Source organism: Bacillus rossius, chromosome 2 (assembly GCF_032445375.1).
Source record: "Bacillus rossius redtenbacheri isolate Brsri chromosome 2, Brsri_v3, whole genome shotgun sequence".
In the NCBI taxonomy this organism is placed as follows: Eukaryota; Metazoa; Arthropoda; class Insecta; order Phasmatodea; family Bacillidae; genus Bacillus; species Bacillus rossius.
The window spans coordinates 124,556,561-124,579,321 of NC_086331.1; the positions used below are offsets into that span (position 1 = coordinate 124,556,561).

Here is a 22,761-nt window from a genome sequence, read left to right on the forward strand (position 1 = left end):
CACTTTTATACATGTTTGCTATTTAACTTCTTCCAATCTGTGTTATTCTGTTAAGGATAGGACGATGATAGGAAAAGTAGGAAACGAATGGGAGTGTTTCAAGTTTAATGTGCCTCGAAACAGTCAAATCGATGGTTGTTCCAATCGAGTGGAAGAGAGATAGATGCGGCGCAAGCGTGCAATGAGCGTAACGGGACACAGCGTAACTGGACAATGTACGTAAAGGGACAATGTGTCATCCTTTTCCGTGCGTGCTGCCGGCGTTCATCGATTTATGAGACGTTGTCACGTCAAAAACAACAACATAGCATTTAGGAATAAAACATTGTTATGTTTATTATTAGCATAGAATACTTAAATAGTTTATAATTTAAAAATATCCTGAGTAACGTCTCTGGAATTTACTTGGTGTTTTGAAGGGAATTTACTACGAACAAAACCACTTCCAGTACAGTCTAGTTAGGAGGAAACCCATTATCATCAGAATAAGAGTTAGTACGCTACTGCATGATAAACCCGACTCGCTTTCAAGATCGAAGGAGCGAGTAGTTGAGTAAAATAAATTGATTGGTTGTATAAATCAGCTGGTCAGAATGTACGAATAAGTCTGATTATTAATAAGAATCATGCGTGAAAATATTAAAAAAATAGGGTATGGTCAAAAGTTTGATAAATATTTAGCTAATTTCTAAACAAAGAGTCTTGGGGAGAGCGAAAAAAATATGTCCCTGAGCCTCTTCTGAAACAAGTCTACCGTCCAGATTGACTTTTGATTGAGACGGGAGCTTCCAGTGAATTAAACATGACACTGAGGCTCCTCTGAAACCAGTCTACAGTCCCAGAATGACTTTTGTCTTGAGACGGGTGCTGCTGGTGAAGTAAACATGACCCTGAGCCTCTTCAGAAACAAGTCTACCGCCCCAGACTGACTTTTGATTGAGACGTGAGCTGTTGATTAAGTGAATATGGTGTTGACTTTGAACCCTGTTATAGACGTTGACCGGCCAAAGTTTTGATCTTTTCGTGCGTGACACATTGTACTCCAAGTACACTTTTTTAATGGAAGAAACAATATCCCAGTAAGATAGTTTCAGAAACTTTCGTACGTTAGAAAAAAACATATTTCCCTTGCTATAATATTCTAAATGAATAATTGCCACATTGCAACTGCCTCCACTTAAAATTGTTTATTTGTGCTTGGGAATTATTATACTGTAGACATGGTGATCATTGTTTGCGGAATTATATATATATATATATATATATATATATATATATATATATATATATATATGCGATGCTGTTCTAACAAGGTTCAAACTCAGCATTAATTTTTAAATATGTGAGTTCTTTTTTTTAAAGTGATTTTATTTGTTTTCAACATAAAACATCTGAGAAACACATGAACCCTTTTAAGTTAATTGAACTCCCATGAAGGCTTGAAATTCTGTAATTAAGACCACAGTTTTATTCGACATGAACTTGTTATCGAATAATGCTACGTAAATTTGGGAAAATGTATCATAGAAGAAAATTTATTTCTAAATTAATTTCAATTCTGGGAAAACAGTACTACAATTTTACCTTAATAACACATTTAACCAAATTTAATTAGCAATAGTGAACTTAAAACCACCAGTTTTTTAAAATATTATATTTTCAACTTTAATGTGTAAAATTAATTAATGATTACTGTTTTTCTTTTAGTTTTATAGTTTGTTAAATACAAATTTTATATAAAAACTGTACAAATATTATTGATAAAAAGCTGAAATGAAATAACGTTTTTTTTACAGAATATATTTCAACATACTTTTAAAGGAATGGGGTACTGAACATTAGGCACATTAGTTTTTCTTTAATAAGCATGCTTTGTGTGTGTGTGTGTGTGTGTGTGTGTTGCCTATGGTTTCTCAGCTTAAAATACTGCTGGAAATAAGGGTATCCACCTAATAATTTTATTTGTTTTCTTACAAAAGAATAAGCTCGGAACGGTGGATTATTCAATGTACTCAGGACTGGTTTTTTTAGATATTAATATGCACGTGCCATAAAGTGCTACGAACATGCACACTTACTGGTGGTAAATCGAACAGTAGCACACTCGTGCCCTTCAGCGTGAGGAACCGTGGCTTATAACTTTGCCACGGTTGGTTGTTGCTGAGAACACCTTCGTTCACCCAACCCATGTACTCTATACGATCACACGATGAGAAATTGCGATTGTAGAGCTTCATCTGAAACATTCATTCACAAAGCCTGCATAAACTTACAATCTTCGCAAACATTACCCTACAGAAAAAATGTTATACTACAGAAAAATATTGCACTACAGAAAAATATTACACTACAGAAAAATATTATGCTACAGAAAAATATTACACTACATAACAATATTACACTAGAGAAAAATATTATACTGGAGAAAAATATTACACTACAGAAATATATCAAACTACAGAAAAATTAATAAATAAACAATGAAAGTAATTCTAGTAACCGTATGCCCGCTTTCATAGCGTGATTGACAACACTTAAAAATGGCACTAAGAGTAGCAAAATACTCTTTGTTTGATTAGGTCACAGATTTTAAGAAGAAAAAAAGGGGGATGGTTGAGTTATTCTCCGAACTTTGCACTTTTATGACATTTTATTCGAGCATTTGTATGGATGAGCACGGTGACAATTATTAAAGGATTGACAGTTATGACGTTATAAAAGAGCGATTAATTTTATTTTCATTCAATTGTGCCTACAGGCCCACCGAGAGTATTACCAGCCCCTGGTCAGTTGGGGTACCAGCTATTTAATTTAACGTTAAACTTCACTCATACGAAAAATATCAATGTGAATGCTGTTCCAACATAGCTACGTTCATTTGAACATAGCTAAACATCTCCTGATATGTAAAAAAGAGAGGATACGACAGAACGATCAGAACTAGAAAATAAGACTTTCAGAATTATATATGGTTAAATATTACTTAAAACTGCAAAAATTAAATACATTTACAATGATGTAAGGTATAACATGTAAAATGTTACAAATAAGTATTGGTTTTTATATATTTTATTTTTTTAATTTTAGTAACTAGAGATTACGTCTGCTGGCCGGCGCTTAGTAAATGTATAAATAAATATTAGACTAATACTGGGGTGGTGGATCACCCCCATGAGTGTTCTTTTTTTCATTCAGATTACAGTGTGTTTTTTTTTTCGGGACCATATACTTGATTCCATACCACCATACCATTTTCCTTTATCAAACTTTCATTCCAACTCGTCTTCATATTTCATTCTTATAACCATGTCCGAGATACATTTTGAGCTGCTACTTTAGGGCTCCAAAAGCTAGTCGCGACAATCTGACTACCAAGTGGTAATCAAATGTTTTAAAACCCACTATAACCTTACTGATGTGGGATCCTGACTTCACCTTGTTACCGGTTGTGCCTTGTTGTGCGGTAGCAACCTATATTAATCTTTTAGGTCCGCAGTCATATTGATGCATATTTAAATGTTTAAATAGTCAATTTTCACGTAATTTTACAATGATTTATGAAGTTTTCTGTCATTTGCATGGGGTTATGCCGATTTGCCATCTGTTGCGCCTGAGATAGCATCACATTCAAACTGAGTTTTAAGCGTAGTGTAACATTATTTCCAAGTTATATTATGCTTACATTTACCATACTTGGCCCAACGATTTCTTTTCCAGTCCGACCTTTTGATTCACAGTGGTTAGATATTCTGGCTGGCGAGCAAACGGTCCGGGTTTGATATTTCTGGCCAAGCTCAGAACTGGATTTTCTTAGTGCTGCGGAAGTCAGTGGCAATCACCGCGATGACTGGGGATCCCAAATAGTTTTCGGACTGATCAACCAATCATCATAAACATTATCATCGTCTTTATTATCATCACAATCATCATCATTATATCCAATATCATCTCCATCATCTTCATCATCATTATATCCATCACAATCTCCATCATATCCTTCAACATCATCTCAATCAAATTCATCATCATATCATACAATTTCCATCATCATATCCGTCATCATCCATCATTATAATATCTTTCTCATTATCTACATTATCTTCATTCTCATCACCTCCATCATTATATCATCAATCATCTCCATCATAATCTACATCATCATATTATCTTAACATAATCAACTATCGTCTTCATCATAATATCATCGTCAATTAACATCATCCATCATCATTTATTGTCGTTACTAATCATCATCAATCATCATATCTTTCCCAAGAGAGTGTCCGATGCAGATATCATAAGCATGTCTCACTTTGTGGCGATGATGTTAAATTTCATCTTAAACCCTGGAATGACTCAAATATAAAACCCCAAATCAGTACCCAAATGTTCCGGAACCTTTATAATGCTGATTGCCTAATCATCTTTAGCTAATGTGCAAAACCATGCGAAAAAAATTTCCCTTACATTCCACTTTTCTTTCCCAGGCTTGATTATAAAGCACCGTAAGTGACGATTGTGAATTGTTGTTACTGCAGAGATTATTTGCCCAAAAATCAATAGTACGTGGATCTAGTCGTTATTTCTAAAACACTGACTATGACTATATGGAATTTATCTTTCTTTTCACATGTTAAGTATTTCAACCAACTCACCTCTCACACACTCACATACATACATATTTTTATATATATTTTTAAGAGCAAAGTAATACTCATAAACTGTTAGTAAAATCTCACTCCTGATCCAATTATAACAGCAATAGATTAGATTATTATAAATAAAAACAGTATTTTAAAATCACAATTCATATTTCGCATTATTTAAAAATCACAGCTATTTATTAAGTTTACAAGAAGCCCAAACTAAAAAAATCCATGTTTTATTGCCATAGCTTTGTAATTCTTGCATATGAAATTAATTTCCTGTATCTCATAGGCAACATAAAAATAGCATATTCATTAATTTGCTAGTTTCTTCTCTAGTCATGGATAAGGTTATGAAATTTTTAATGAAATTTTAAACTGTGTGCCTGGTATTTGAAAGTTCGCTATCATAATGTTTAATTCATATAAACATTATTTTACATAAGAAGCATGGTGCAACGAAACCACAAAAGAGTGCTATGGAAAAACCAGTTAGATGACTCTATGACAAGACATGTTGGGTTGTTGATCAACGTGATCGAGCTTTATGGTGAATTATGTAGGATATTCAATTACTGTGATCTTAAAAGTCGAATGCATAAAGCTGGTTTGTCAGATAGGTCGATTGTCTTAAAAGCATGATCTGATATGCTAGCCAATAGTGCAGGATCATCTTCCTCCGTTTCGTTTGTTCACAATAATCGTGAACAACAAGTTTGCAACGTGTGTAACATTAAACTCACCGTGTAAAAAATAGCAAGATATTGAAAAACAGAAGAAAAATACATGCCTTCAATTTATTGCACAGTTTGTACATAAAAGCACAAATATTTAAAAAATTTACACGCCTATACTAAATATTTAGCCCTTTTTTTTTAGTAATATTTGAACTCGCTTATTTTTTGCAAGCTAAAATGTAAATTAAATTTAGAATACAAACCATATATTAATACTTAATATTTTGATACCACTGGAAATATTTTTCGGTTCCTCAATAAATTATATATATATATATATATTGTATGAGCAGTGTTCTATTAAACTAATGTTAACAATGGACATACTAATTTCTTTATGCTTTTTTAAATGGGCACAATTATATTTTCTTTTGTCCGCGGTTTTTTACGTATATTTGATTTATTTTTTAGTAAAGTGTGTCCGACATCTTCAAATCACGACTTGTGAATTTTTTTTATAAATTTTCATTTACAGTAAAATTTGAACGCACGTAAAAACAGAACATGTGCGCAGGCGTAGGCAGTCTCTGGTATGATTCCAGTTCAAGCTTCGGCTTCGAGGGTTCGTGACTACAGACAGGGCAGAGCGGGCTGACAGGATTAACGCACAGGTGCTCAGTTGTTTTCAAGGATTTTCAACATGGGAGATAATTGACACGTCTGCGAATAGTAAGTGAAAGTTAAGCTTGATGTTGAAAACTTGCATTTTGGACCATGAGGAGCAGTCGGTAAGACATATCATTGAGAAGATATGCCGAGATGAAGACGAGCATGTGGGATAGGATATGGCCGGTTGCTAATTGAGGCATTATTTTGAGCTGAGAATGAGCATATTCTGATTGCTACGGAAATACAAGTTGTCCATAAAAGAACGACCCAGTTTCAAAGGTATATTATAACAGTTTAATCTAGACTGTTTACAACAAATCGTACTCGAAAAGAAGGTACACTAACCTAGTTTTGTTTTACAAATGTTCAACATGTGTACCTTCAGATATACGGCACACATCCAACCAAAAGTACAATTCTTCCCACACGGTTAACACGTCCGGGGTAATGGATGCAATAGCCTCTTCGATTATTCTGTGTCTCAAATCTGGCAAATCATTAAGTAGCGGCGGAACGTAGACACGATCTTTTACAAAGCCTCGCAGGATAGAATCGCATGGCGTTATGTCAGGTGAATGCGGAGGCCAGCGAAAAAGAGCTCTGTCGTCTCGACCATTATGACCAATCCAACGGTCAGGGACTTCGAAATTCAACTACTCTCGCACAAAGATATTCCAAAAAGGAGGGGGCTGGGCTCCATTCTGGTGGCCAAACAATGTTTGCAGGTTCGCCCTCTACTAATTGGGGAAAAAGCCATGCAATCAAGAAAACAACAAAGCAGTATTCGCGCATGCGCTTATCTAAATTTGTTTGACTTACTATCTAACTGTGACCTTGAACCAAAACCCTAAAACGCTTACAGTTGATACTATTAAATTTTATAACTGGGACATTCTTTCATGGACATAAAGTACCTATATTTACACAAGGCATGGCCCCCACACGGGTGGAGCTGGGTGGACCCCTGGGTCCAGAGCTCGGGCCCAGCCCTGTTCATTTTTAAATGTTTAACTATTATGATCTTTTACAAACTAGAAAAACATATTGAATACTTTTCAATTCAATGAAATTTTAGAAGATTCTACACCTACAGCTTAATTTTATTTTTCTGTAATTATTTTCATTTTTATCTCAGTGTGTGAAATAAATATACATATTCGCTGTGGTTATTTTAATGTAAAATAATTTTATAAATAAAGCTTAGTTTGGACTTATAAAATAGTAACCATAATTTTACCCTGTATTTTCAGGTTAAGTAACATTCTAAAAAGAGCGTAGGTAAGAAATAACCATGCAATTATAATGAAGCACGTGACTGCAAAATTGGAAGGGGGGGGGGGGTTCTTCTCCGATCCTGGGTCCAGGGGCCATGACACAGGGTGACTTACTTGTGTATGTTTGTATGAAACATGAATTAGTAAAAATATAAAACATTGGAATTATAACTATAAATCCAATATTGTAAGTAAGGACGTTCGTTATCTTCCGATCTTCCGTGTTGTTTCTTAACAAGTAAATGAAACTTAGGTAATTTTGTAAGCGTAACATTATTTTCACTACATAATACTTTTTATGTAGCATAATTTAAAAACTTTTTCTGTCGAAGTCTTAATTTTAATGTTACTGTGTAATAACCAAAAGAAAAAAGTTTATGTAAATTATTGAATTATAATAATGGAATATAATAATCTATTAAAATGAATGTGTAATTTTTATTTTTCTTGGAGTAACTTTAAAAAAATTATGAAATGCTATTGTGTGAGAAAATAACGGAAAATGATTGTGATTGGTGTAAATCAATGTGCTATTTTCGATATAATTTTTCTCTTCTTTTATTCTTATATTTACAACAGTGGCAAATTTTCATTCTGTTTCATTGAAATAAGTGCTTTGTTTTTATTGATACAAAGCAGTTCCTAGCATACTGCAAATTTAATTGGTAACCACGCAGAACACGAAATACAAATAAGTTTTTTGATCTAGAAAATGATATGTTAAAATTGCTAATATTTAAACAATATGAATGTAAATATAAAATTGCTACATAAAAGAAAAATTTAACGCACTCATTAATATATTTTATTAGCAAAAGTATTTTCCACTAAGACTTTTTTTTATATTTTCTTTATAAATAAATTGTTGTTTTGTTTAATGAAGAGGATTGTAGTTTTATCAGCTCTAAATACATAAATATTTTTAATTGAGTCTGTACTGAACATCTGAATCTCGCATGGTTATGCTGCTCCATTACTCTAAATATCAGTAAGTGTGGATTCTGATTAAACAAATTAACGTACTTGCCTGCAAATGAGTAAGCCCCACGATATTGTCTGTTATGTACTTCAGCCACTGGGAGAGAATGGCCGCGTCATCACAGTGAATTATTCCGGTGCTCACACCATTCAGGCCCCTAACTTCAAACGCGTTCGGGCGCAGTTTGTCCGTGCCAAATATGTACCGCGTCACGTACGCCATCATCAGTGGAACTTGAAACACACAAAATTGGTTGTCAGTCGTAGCATAAAAACGTAAGACATAATTATACATAAAACATTTACTCATGACAACATTTTATTGGTTAATCGTTCTTCTTGTAAATATTGACTGAAATGTCTAAAATACCTGGCGTTTCCGGAAAGTAAGTACCGTTTGGTCATTAAAAAAATAATCTCATGAAAAAAAGGTTTAATTGAAAGTTTAAGTTTACTACATATCTACATCACATTTTCACATAGTCGCCATTCAGTTCCAAGCACTTTTTCAACGCTCTACCAGTTTATTTAACCATTTTGCTTAGAAGTCCCCCTCCTGGGAATGGAACGGACGCCTCGGCCATAGGCATCATGGACTTCGAATACGCAATGCGTGTAGCCTAAGTACAGGCGCTTAGTAAACATTTCAGGAGAACGTTTAAGCAATCTCCTTATTCTAGTCGAAAAATGATGGCTACTGTTTTTTGGGAAGCAAAGGGCTTAATTTTGGTTGAGTTATTGAAACGTGAGTCAACAATTACAGCAAAATGTACAAAATTACGATTGTCAAATGGTTTAATTTTCAGGTGGCGAACTTCTATGCAAAGAGGTTAAATAAAATGGTAGAGCGTTGCGAAAAGTGTTTGGAACTGCATGGTGACTATGTGAACATTTGATGTAGATATGAGCAAACTAAAACTTTCAATAAAACCTTTTTTTTTCATGAATTTATTTTTTTATTGACCAAACGGTACTTATTTTTCAAACACGCCTGGTAGCAAGAAAAGAGAAAACAAACTGTGAAAAGCACTGTTTGAATGTATTTCTCCACGAAATTTTTCTTAGTGTTATCCTGATGAACATTTAATGTGTCGACACATATATTTTACGGTATAAATATTTTCACACTAAAACTCTTGAAATATACCCTTGATACTTGAACGTTTATTTGTAATGTGTAAGAAACAAAAAAAAAAACCTTAAACTTACAACGGGAGGGAATACAAATATTTGTTTCAGCCAGTGTAAAATCGAAATGTTAATTAGGTTTCAATTAAAGGTTTTTATAATTTTTAAAATAGGGATGTTCCTTAAAAGATTGCTCTTTTTCAATTTTCACTTTTTACCTTCTTAATGAATAATTTTGAAAAAGTGAGATATAATACAAAAAAATACATACAGACAGACACAATGATAAAATTCGAAGACCACAACTTGTTTATGCACAGTTTACGTAAGGAAAAAGTTAAATGGGTCCAGGAACATGTTTGAGATTGTGGTTCCAATGCTGGCCACAACTTTAATTTCTCCATTTTAATGACCTCAAGCATGATGAAAATATTATGACCATAATGGTATTCGTATCAATATGTTAAATTTTAAAAGCCTTTTTAGCTTAAGCCAAGAAAAAATAAACAAAGTTTAAAAATGTTTAATGCAGATTCTCTTAAATTAAGTATATATGTATCAATTTGTGTTGTAATCTATGTTGGATAACAGGTATCATCAGGATAGTTTACATTAAAAAATATTTTTTTCGTGCTTCCTCATTCATCTGAAGCTGTCTCATTTTATGTGATAGTGGTCAGCTTGAATCTTAGTGGCATTCGCATAGCCCCCGAAGGCATAAACGTTTCAAACATAACTCTCTGTTCAAATGATTTATTAAAAATATCAAACAACTGGTGTTTGTGATCAATGGTACACTATTTTTGGTATTTTATTTACTTCCCACAACAGCACGAAAAAAAATTGGCGCCAGAACTGGTCATCATTTTGCAAGCCATCCGAGTTTCTTACCACAAGTCCATCAATACGCCTACATTTAAAACTCTCTGAGTCACCTACCATTTTAATCTACATTCATTAGCATGCACCTTAATGGTAAAAAAAATTCTCCAGATTTATCATTGGTTAACGACCAATTTGTGTAATTTTCCAGAGTTTAGATAGAAATGTTAACCATAGTAAAGTCATTTCCCGTAGTTTTCCCTTTTAAACAAGCTTTTCACATACCAGGAGTTCCCAACTTAGAATTCTAACACTCGATGTGGCAGATGCAATTTAAAGCTGCTGCTCCAACGATGGGAATATTCTCAAAAAATTTTGAAGTTTCACTACGGTCCAGTCGGTTTTATTGGTAGACAGTGAAACTGAATAATTTTATTTGCATGACAAATTCTGTTAGCATAGGTGCCACACGAAATAAATTAGTCCTACTACCATTTGCCGGATATCTTTAAAACGGTCCAGTAAACCCAGATTATTTCCCTTTGCTATGGACAACTACGAGACTGAAAACTGATTCACAAAAAGTCCCACTTTATCATGTTATTTTTTTTAAATAATGGATGGAAAATACTCTTCGCTGAAGAGACCACAGCAATATATGCTATAAAATGCGAGCAGCATTTACTCTCTACCACTAATACATTTATCGACAATACCCTAAAGAACAGTAGCCACCTTGAACATCATCCATTACGAACTGAAACTCCGCTACTCCATTTTATGAACTACTTTTATAGAGGTGGCCTTCTTTTGATGTTTTCCGGTAATATGTCCGCCTCTCCGTGTGTTCGCCTATCCTGTTCCTGCGCCCCTGCAGCCAACTTACATGAAGATTTTACTAAGCTATGAACTGCAGGCATGGGAAAACCTGACACTTCCACACAAGCATCAATTACGCGAGGGTTTCACAGGCATGACAGTTCTGGAAAAACAGGAAATCCATCACCTGCCACCTCAAGTAGAGGGGTCGGAAATATTCCATAAAGCTAGACATCTTTCTTTAAAATGCATTTTTCAACTGGTAGGCGAGCAATTACTGAGAATTAAATTTTCTAGTAGGTATTAACATCAGTGCACTCCATCATCTTCTTCGTCTACATACACTATCAGTCTGTCTCTTATGTCTTACTAACTACGCTCAAATTTAACCTATGACCTTGCTTACTTTTACTAAAATCTAAATACAAATTTAAAACTTACTGTATATCACTCAAAATAGCTAAATTATATTTTTTTATAAATTTTTATTTAATTTATTTTTAATGTAAAAATCTAAAGTCTATATCCATTAGTCAGGGCTGTCCTTACGTCTGACACCGAATGTTACTAGTGGGAAAACACTGGTTCGAAAAGGATAGCACAATTAAATAAATACAGATTAATTTACTAACTTATAATTACATTATAAATTAAATTATAAAAATCTTAATATCTGTTTCCAGATTGATCGCACCTCCGCAGGTCCACATTTTACTCTTCTCACTGGAGCTCGGCTTGACAGTGGCTAACTCTACTACTCATCTCTTACCATGCACCTCTGTCCCAACACACTGCACCGCACTACTCACTCGTCTGCCATACACAACACCATACCAGATGCTTAGGTCCCTAACGCAATAATCTTCGGACACAAAGCCCATAGCTTGTCATATTCTATCGCTCACTAAGGGGTCACTCACCCTCTTTACTTCACTTCTTTCTCAGTTCGCTCCGATGATTTGCCGATATCGCCACCAGACCCTATCACTCTATCACTACTCGCCACAAGGCGGCCTCCATCTTAAATACCTGCCAATTTTCGACCTGGAAAGGTCTCGTAGCTCACCAAGGTATGACATCACCAGAATCCCCGACTTAACACTTGCAGTTCCGAGAACAATGAAATCATAGTTACGACAATTCACGCAGACGGGGCTCTGGGAATGTGCCGAAAGCTCAATAGACAGGGAGAGAGGCACCACTCCTATTTGGATTACCTGTCCAGAGGTATGGCCTCCCATGGACCCCCAGCTGCACTGGCTGATGTACCAGGTCGACCAGCCTGCCTTGTTGACTTGCCTCTAGTATCCTTATTACAATAATATAAACAATTCATATGTAATTTTCACCTTTTCAAGGGCTTTTCATCTTGTCTGCAATGTAGACAAGTATCGCTCATCAGGCATACGTTTTCCAGAAGAATTGATGGATGTAAATGACACTTATCCAGCAATGATGTGAAGAGCATGATTGAAAATGGTGTGACATGCCTTAATCAATGCTAGCAGTCAACTGTATTGTACCAATTACAGTTTCCTCCTTAAAGGGTTAGACCCACCCGATGGTGCCATGCTATAGCCACAAAGATCATTATTAGGAGGAAGACTCACATGTAAAAACTTGCCATGGTTTTAAGGTAATGCCACAGTTGATCCGAATTAACCTCAGAGCCTGTAGAAAAGCTATACAGAATTCCGAGGCAAGGACTCCACATGGTCAATAAATGTTAGCTAGTCATCGAGAAAGACACCCAGGTACTTAAAGCTGGTCACAAACTCAAAACGAGTGTTCTCTAACTTTACCTGTGGGTGATTATTCAAGTTTTCTTGAATTGGCCTTTGAAGAATATGCATTTCTCATTTTTAGCTTAAAACAGAAATTTAACTGACCTCACCCAAGATGATATCTGCACAGTAACCTCATTACACTTGCTTTATACATTCACATAGAAATTTTCTGGTAAAAACGTATGGCCATAACATGCATACAGAAACATTTAAAGCGAGAAAGCAATGCCGATTTGAATAATCAATCAAATAAAATGCTCAGAGCAACATTTTGAAGTCTGAATCCTGAGGGCACATATTTGTAAGTGTTTTTTTACATTCACATTCCGGAGGACAACCAGTCCCTTGTGGTCGTGGAAGTAGACAATGAGCAGTACATAGAGGCTCCAGAGACACGTAAGTTTTCGCAGCTGGCTGAGCATCGCTGGTCGAGCATCGCTGGCCACTATGCGTTGTAATATCCAGAAATTTGTTACCAGTAGCTATTCCCGATTTGAAACTACACAAATGAGGACTTGAGGATGGGTAGAGCTTATTCTCTCTGGGATTTTTCCTGTCTCTCTTATAGAGTAGCTTTACTATTTTTACTTTAAAACATTTGGGATAACACCCCTTCTCAAAGTCACCACTATGCTGATTTATAAGGCATGGTGGTAGTTTAAAGTTTACATGATTAAGAACCTCAGAGGTAAACTACAATATCCAGAGGAATAATTTTTTATCTCATACACCACATCTGTAATATCTTACCGAAGAAAAGGCTGAGTTTCCTTCGCATTAAATGCCAAATACATTTTAGCCCAAGTGAAAACATGAAGAGCATCCTCTCTAACAAGAAAGTCCTTAAGGAAAAGGACATCCAATAACTCCATATTGCATGATGCACAGGACTGTCGATTCTTTGATTTTTCGCAGTATTTCCACAAACAGTAACCCAGGGATCATTGTAACGCTCTGTTCCCACAAAGAGATGCCATAATGCTAACATTGTTTGGTCTGGTAAGTAGTCCTAGCAGAACACTCAGTAATATGCAGCCCCTCTGATGACTTGCCTCACCTGAAAGTTAGTTTATTCCACATATATTCTGTTTATGTCTATTATTAATTGTCTCGTTTAGTCATTGCTCTATATGGAAAAAAAATTCTCACAATGTACCCATATCCCTTTTTATGTTACATATTTTGAATTTCCTTTAAAAGGTATCCTAGATAAAAAATAATCTTAATTTTTTCTAGTACATCTGGTTAACCAGGCCTTTTATTAGCCTGATGATATGGCACATTGTCTACAATCATTTGAAGAACTTCATTGTTTCAAGAACATACACCACCACTGATTTCTCAACAGTAACCTACTGGAGTTTCTCTAGTGTCGCATCATCTCCAGATTCCAATGAAACACCAATTCTGGTACATGTGGGCATATAATTGATCCTATCTCCCTGTGTGTTTTATGGTGGTTCTTCTACTACCTTAGTTTATTCGCAAGAGACAATGACATCAACTGCGTAGATCATGAACACATACTTTAATGTTCTGATGGGAAGAGAACCTGCAGGTGTAATCATGACATGTTCAGTTTGATCTAATGCATTATTTTGCGTTTTTGGGTATAAGTGGGCCTGCCCTGAACAACTGGGGTCCACTTATATTCGTCAGAGAGGCCATCAAAGGTACTAGCTAAAATAAGATTAGCATGCACCAGGCATTCGATTATGCTCTGCAACATTGCAAATCAATACCATATACAACAGAAGAGTCTGATAAATCACAGGTATGATTTATGCAGTGCAGCTCAGACTCTTGCTGGTTGGTGACCAGAAATATCTCAATTGTGCTTTAAGAGTAATTGACCAGAATCTAATGTACTTTCTCATGTCATGTATGAGCAAAAATCTCACATGTTGATAAGCTTGATTTTCAAAGTATTATGTTCGACTAGCCTTAGGATTACCAGACTCAGTCATTCCATTATTGGATCTACCCTTTTAGGATAACACCTTATACTGGGACTTTACCTTTCCATTATGGCCGAAGCCCCATAATTCTTGCTCCTAATGGTCACCCTGCTCTCTAATTCACTGTCATTTCCAGAAAATTCCAAGACCTTGATTGGTTTACTTGCTCGTCGTGGAAATATACTTTTTAAATGAACAAGATTTACTTCACAATCTTGTCCTTAACCGAGAGTACCGACCCAGATAACTGTGTGCACTCACCATAAAGTAATACAAGCTCCCTCTGACACATGTTTTGCCATGACAGGAAGTTCCAAAGGAATTATGGTGGCACAAACCTCGTCTGCAGGATCGGCTGACTGGTAACCTGTCTTTGTGGAGAAAATGAGGCATGGGTATTAAATCTCCATCACTGTCTGTTTCACACTTCTTATAACAGTGTGGCCAACTCCCCTTATACCGGGGTAGTTGCACACGTCCGTACCCACCACGCCAGTCCCGTGTACGCGTCACCACTGACATACTGATACTGAGAGCGTAAAGAAATTAAGTTTAACAGACGCACATCGACTGGTCTAACATTTGGCAAGTGCGCAAAAAAATATATAAGCATACTAAATTTACCGACAGTCCTGGAAACTCTATCGTGATAGGTATAATAATGAATTACCAAACCAAAGATGCTCAAACTTAAATACCGTAAAAAGGCAAAGGGATTTAAAAGGTAAATTCTGGGTATCATTTAAATTGGTATAATTACATTCACAGTGTAACGACATTGGTTTACAGACACTCTTGCAGTATGATTAATTCTAATCCAAAGTCCCAAAAAAGTCTATTACGGAGGAGGGGGAGGAACCGAAATTATGACGTTCTTCAGCCTAAGATAATCCAACCACTAAATCCCGTCGCCGCACTCTGTTTTCAATACACATCTTCTGTAAATCGTACCAGCCGGGAAAATAAAGTACTAAAATCCAGTTCTCACACTTACTTGGTACTGAAGCATACCTCTGAAGCCGGAGACTCCCGGGCTCGGGCGTAAACCCCACTCACTATGCTTCTGTGGCCCGTGCACCGGCCCCACACCATCGCGCGCTCGTGTACCACCACGTTTTTCGCTTCGCCAAACGTGCCATGGCATTACCGTCATATTGCCGTTAATTCTTGTTCATGTAACGTAACACAACTTCCCCATGGCGGGGATGCGATTCCTACATTCACGAGCAGTTCCGCGGCCGGCGGTCAAAAACACACTCCTTTCGCAACCAGCTGGCAGCCGCCTCCCACTCGTCACGTCAGCTGACGTCACCCCCCTCCTCTGCTACCACCCCTCACTCCGCTAGATCGTTCTCGTTACTTCTCGTACGTCCCACTACAGAGTAAGAGTACTTAACGTAAAATAAACCAAGTATACTATTAAAAAGTTACAATAAATAAATATTAAAATACACCATTAAATAATATAAGGACATAAATAGTGTCATAAAAAATTAAATCATCTTAGAATAAACTTTACGCAAAATAAATATAATAATAATATCCAAGACGACTGAGGCCGCCACAAGTGGCCTCAACAGAAAAATGTATATACAGTACTTCAAAATTTACTCTAGATAAATGTCTTCAGGAAACGGAGCTTCCCAAAGGAATCTGCATGTTTTCACTAAATGTTTTCCATCTGTTAAACAATCGCTGACGCCTTTCCTTCTTAGTTTTTGATTCCCAGAATCTCATCCCCATAATATAACCCCTATAATTTAGTGTTTGTATTATTTTTGCCATGCTTTTACATGCCCCAGGGCATCTGTAGTTTCTACATTTGGAAGCTACACGACTATGTAAGGCAGGACACTAACCAATGCAACCACCAATTATACAGGTGTTAATAAAATTTTTACCCAGTCAAGCACTGTTCTATGCTTCTGTAAGAATGTGACTATTAAATAGTAAATGATCTGTTAATTAGGAATGTTGAATGATTATCAAATTGCATTCACATCTTTAGTAATAGTACACATTCGAAATTCCAGAAATATTCAGAATATATAAAACAATAGATTTTGCACAAACAAATGTTAATGTAAATTGACACACACATAGTTCACCTAAAGCTTAAAATAAAATCAATAGCAGAATGAACAAGAAGACGTAGCATTCATATACGAACCTTATGCACAAGACAGTACCTAATGACCAGCATTACAATATCATAAAATCATGGATTTGCATAATGGACTTAAAATGAAGTAAATTAATTTGTAAAGTAGGAAATGTATATAAATAACACGAAAAGACGTATAAAGCAAAGCAAAGCCAGCTCGCGAAACACTATAGTAGTAAATTACATATATCAGTAATTATTGGTAAATGTAGTAATGTAAGATATATTTAAGAGATAATTGTGTGTGAATTGAATTGGTTGAGAATACTGAGAAAATATTAACCCACATTATCATATATTTAGTTAACTAAGCAGTTCTACATTATATGTATGTATCATAAGGGTACGGAAATTAGTTTGAACAGGAATATTTCCCAAAAGCACATTAAAAATCACTTTGGATGTAAGCTTTACATTTTAAACTTTTAATGTGGCAGGTTTAAAACTGCAACAATCTTGACACATTTAATAATAGTACGGGAATATCTCTATTTGCTGCATTGGAATCTAACATAACATAACATAACGAGGAAGAGTGAGACAGAACCATCTTTACACAAAATCCTACTACAAGGAAGTCTACTTAGTGTGCCGCATTTAAATATACCATAAAATATATTTCAACCTTTCTCAAAAGTTACTGACCTTGAAGGCTAAAATAAATAAGTATTTTTAATAAGCCAAAGGATGTTTTCCTTTGCATTGTGGACAGCGAATGCATATTCTAATACACTACAAAGGCCCGTGTGAGATGACAGTACACACTTTAAGGCATTTCACAAATCGACAGTGCAAGACATATTTTGGCACAGGACATAAAACACACCAAGAATAGACACAGTTGACCGAGTGTAAATGAATAACCTATAAGGCCAAGCTAACGTCACACTAGCAACAGCACTAAAACGACGAATCAGCCTTCGTAAATTGTGTTCGCAGGGAAGAAACAAAAAGCATCAGTTCTGTCTGTTGCATATTTTTGGATGTGATATCTTAACGTTAGCCTATGTCGATGTTCAAAGAGTACAATGACATCATGGACATGCTTTTTATAACAAGCTTTCAGTATCCATGTGTTACTCACTTTGCAGTCGATAGACGTCTTGTATTGATGGGTCTCTATCATCCTAGTTTCCAGAGTGTGAGCATCAGATGTGGCAATGGCTCCGTGGGGTATTCTTATTGGGCCGGCGACAATCTGAAATCATACACCGAGGTCTGCGATGGGTTCCTGCATACTTTTACGACGACATGCCATCATCCTTCGAGTGTCCAGAGATATATAGACCGTATCAAATATGGAAGCTTTCTAATCCAAAATGAAAAGTCCAAAAAAAATTCTTGTGTTTAAAGTCGAAGAAGTTATTTAGATTGTGCAGCAGAGGAAGATAGACAATTATTAATCTACCAAACAGACCATGAGCAAACCACTCATTCCCACGGAATATTGCAGCATATAACCCAGAACCAGTGTGCAACAGACACGATACCAGAACTTCGAGAAAGAAGGCATTGTAATTTGGTTTAATGCATACCAGGAAGTTACAAAGCATACTCGATCCCAGAACTTCTAATTAGAAGACATTTGTTCTTGAAGCACCCAACACACAGACAAAGAACACCAGAGACCTCTCCGCCTCTCACCCTACAGTCTTTACTGCCAATTTCATAAAGACTTCTTGTAAAAACGATGCGCCCATTTAATACGATATGTTTGAAACAATAAATCAAATATGTAGTGTTTTGTATGTTTGGGGGGAAAACATTTTTAATGAACACATCCTCTTATTGTTACATAAAATTTTTGGGGTGTGTACTTTTTAACACGTTTTCAACCCAATAATAAGGTTTTATTTTATGCATGTACTGTTGAATGTGCGTGAAAGTTTATTGTTATAATAAAAAGAAAACAGAACAATGTAAAGAATAAAATATATAGAATTGTGTCTGTGTTATACAACAGATTTATGGACATAAATTACTATATATAATACTACATAAAATTATTAAACCTTATTTGTAACAAATATTAATTATAAAAAAATATCTAAAGTATTCCACTTGTTGCAAGAAAGTTCTAGAAATTTTACAAGCATAGGAAATCACAGCAACTGCAAAAGTGACTTTATTTAGCTATGATTTTGCAATTGGCGGATGGCAGGTTATATTAAATTTAAAATACACCAAAATTTGGATGTATAAAAAATAGAGTTAAAGCATGAATCGAAATTAATAAGTCCAAGGTCCAAAAATGTCATCATATATTATAAGTTTAAAGTCGAAATAAAGTTGCAGCAACTCCAGGACACACAACTGCAAGTACGTTTATGATCAACAGTTGCAGATTGCCAGGCGTCCACCTGTCATCATCTTCCACTACAACAATGGAAATTCTCAGTCGGCAGAGCAGAGAAACCAGTAGGCAATAAATAGAATCCTGTCGCGAGAGTTGCTTTCGAACCCATGGCCCTCGCCTAATGACCCTCGATACTTCCTTATACAATCATCCACAGTAAGATGTTTTCGCTCAACTTATATTTGGTTTGATTATCTGGAGATGGCAGAGAGGTGCTTTTTTTTTTTTGCATTTACACATTATAATTCATCGTAATGTATGTCAGACAGATGAAACCTTATCACTATTTCTCACCAAGAAATTATCATTCACCTAGCTGTCGCCAAGTAAAAAATAAAAAAACCTTCAAATATTGGCCTAGTAATCAAGTGTCACAAATGAATGATAGTTTTAATTAATTATGAATGATATAATTTTATATTACATCAAAGTCTTCATAAGTGGTTTTAGAGAATTGTGTAGAGCACTATGGAGAAAATATTCCCCTTCATTTGTGCTCGATATGACAAAATATTGTTACGCCCCTACTAAAAGCTGGGATCGTAGCAAGGCTTACCAGCTAGGCCAAATGGGGATGCGCCGTCCATTGACTTCAAGCATACCACGCATGCCTGGTCTGATTACAAGGGTCCTCGCCGACCACCCTCCTACCCCACGCACCCTCACGCCTCGGGATATTGTCACTGACCCTTCAAGCGGCCTGGAAATTCTCCGGGCCTACAGACGATGCCACCGTGTTTGGAGTAAGTGACTTGGGGCCATTCTCGATGTTTCGGGCGTCTATCGGCCCGGGATGACGCAAAACATTCTCAGCCGCTCTCGTCCGTTCGAGAAAGATGCTACGGGTATATAAGCGACTAAGCCGGCCTTCGCGGGAGTTCGGAGAGTTCCGAGAGTAAAGGAGAGAGTCTCCCCCTTGGGGAGTGATACTGGCGATATCCGTGCGATCAGCGAGAAGTGAAAAGGGCAAGTTGACCTTGGTGAGCGAACCGTACCTATCGGGAGGCGATACCTGCGAGTGAAGGCCTGGCGAGCCAATCAGGTGCGACGAGCGGTAGTTAAGGACTGTGCTGTGGCGCGGCGTAGGTGAGTGTGCGAAGGAAGCAGACAGAGGTGGACAGAAGAGCGAGCCACTTTCGAGTCGAATTCCAGTGGAAAGTGTTATTGTTTCAATAATCAATGTAAGACTAATTGTTGTGGACAGAGATCTTTAATGCAGTAATTAAATTTATCGTGTAGACATTAGTAATAAATTAAAACTGTACTAATTAATTGAGCTATCCATTACGAACCCAGTTTCTCCCACTCGTAACAATATTAAAAATATCATATAAGCTGAATCAGCTGATTTTTTCTTGCATGTAAAACCACAATAGCCAGCTAGCATATTTTATTAAGTTCATAGTTTTTGTGTCTTATAATGGGGCTAGCCTACTAATAAAAAATAAACTTTAAGCATTGGGTTTAACGTGACAATTCTATGGCAGAGAGTGGCTTTCAGTATTCTGGATTAAAATGAAAGCGAGAATTAAACTGTGTTAGAGATGCTCGCGCAGTCACTCACCGAGTGCGCCGTGTCAAATTTGCGATATTCCCGAAACTGTCTCTTTGGCTCTGTGTAGGATATTGGGGTACCTGTGGAGAGGCATTAGCGAGCTGACTACACAGAATGAGCCTGAATCCGATCGATTAACCTCGGCTGCAGATTCATCACGACAAAATAAGTTGAAAACATTTATACAACTTATGGTATAAAATGCTTCACAAGACTGGTATACATCTTTGAAGTTGGGGCTAAACAATTTCTTCACAGTAAATAATGGAGAAAGAATTTAAGCTAGAACCCCGAGAGTCTGAAATATGTTTAATTGAACGAAGTTGTACAACCACTGCGAATTGTGTTGCTGTAGCAAAATTATTTCATTGAAATAATTTGGGACGATAAACGCCATAAAAGTATGTGTAAAATAATGGTTTCGTCTGAGTTTAAAAATGTTTTATGTCCAACACGAAATTATAAGTCAGGTAGGCCTACACTGAACAATACAACATTGAGTCCAGCTAAAGGACAGACTAAATGTAGGTAATGTTTATTTTGGGACTTAAACCGCACAGAAATTCAAATACATTGTAAAAAAATTCCTGTTTTCCTCAATAAAAAAATTCCTAAGACTAAATAGGTATTGTTAACAACATCCATAAAAAAGTTACAATTTAACACAAAGTAATTTATAGGCACAGATATTCCCCAATTTTCAATAACCATACAAAATTAAAATATCCATATTGGCAAGATTTATATCAAACAATGGAATACCACATATTGCAATGCACCGCAATTTCTGTATCCACTCATTATTTTCAAAAAATTAAAACAATGAGCAAACACTGGAAAAATTCTAGAATCGCATCGCGACAAGCTAAATTTAAAACATTTTCACTTCTCTGATGCTCACGCTATTATCTCACAGTTTTCCTGTAACTCTTTGAACCAATTATAAACCATTAACTAAAGAAGTACAAACTCACAAGAGAACCAACTGAGATTTTTCGCAAGTCAGCAGAAAATAAAATGGTGACATTCGTTGCGGAGTCTATCCTATATATCACTAAAAAGCAGCGAATTTTTCTATTTGCTCGCAAGAAAATAAAATGAATTAAACCAAAAAAATGTATATATTTTAAATTATACATTTTATATATTATATATTTTATTAGAACAAACTTAATATAAAACATTTCTTAAATCGTTTATAAGCAATGTTGACTGACTCGTCGCAAACCAGGAACTCACTAAGAATTTTGCTGTGACTGAAGATATAATCGAACCTTCTACCATAGTTCATAACCACGAACATAAAAACCACGATTGAAGCATGCAAACATTTTTCTTCCTTTTACAACAATAATAAAACCAATGTCAATCGAACAGAAAAAACAAAAGTAACTAAGGAAACTACAAATGTCACTAGAATCACCAGACGGGTTACAAACATGTGCAGATTTCACAAAACATTTCATCCACACTGAAATCCAAAAAAAATTGACATTTAGCTACATTAATTTACAGGAAGAGGACACATTTTGGTGAATGGCCACTAAAGTAGTCCTCCTGTTTTACAAATAGTTACAATATGGGCATTTGCGTTGGAGGCAGGCTGGAGACTAACGACACATAAAAGATGCTGTTGGAGTGGAGGAATCCATTTTAATTTTAGCTTAAAAAAATTGGAGTGTGAACGAGTTCTAGATCCATTTGCTATGCTGTTGGAGGGTGTACATATAATCCTTGTGAAACCATTTCCAGACATCGTTGTGAACTCTTTCTACCAGCTGCCAGAAGGGCATTCGTTTGAAGTGTATATCTGCCAGAGTTGGTTCAGGAGGGCATAACTAAGTGTCCAGGAGTTCATGCTGCAATGTCGTTGGAATTAGATATAAGAGGACATAGAGGTCTGGATTTGAGTACCACCTCAAAATGAA

At 36.0% G+C, this 22,761-nt stretch overlaps 1 protein-coding gene across 1 annotated transcript in view; it reads right to left on the minus strand.

Moving 5' to 3' along the window:
* LOC134529764 (gamma-2-syntrophin) overlaps window positions 1-22,761 on the minus strand; it is a 73,205-nt gene that overhangs the window by 10,521 nt on the left and 39,923 nt on the right. The window contains exons 6-7 of the mRNA XM_063364178.1: window positions 8,294-8,478; window positions 2,079-2,237 (exon numbers count right to left, since the gene is read on the minus strand). Coding sequence (XP_063220248.1) covers window positions 2,079-2,237; window positions 8,294-8,478 — 344 coding nt within the window. The remainder of the gene's footprint in view (window positions 1-2,078; window positions 2,238-8,293; window positions 8,479-22,761) is intronic.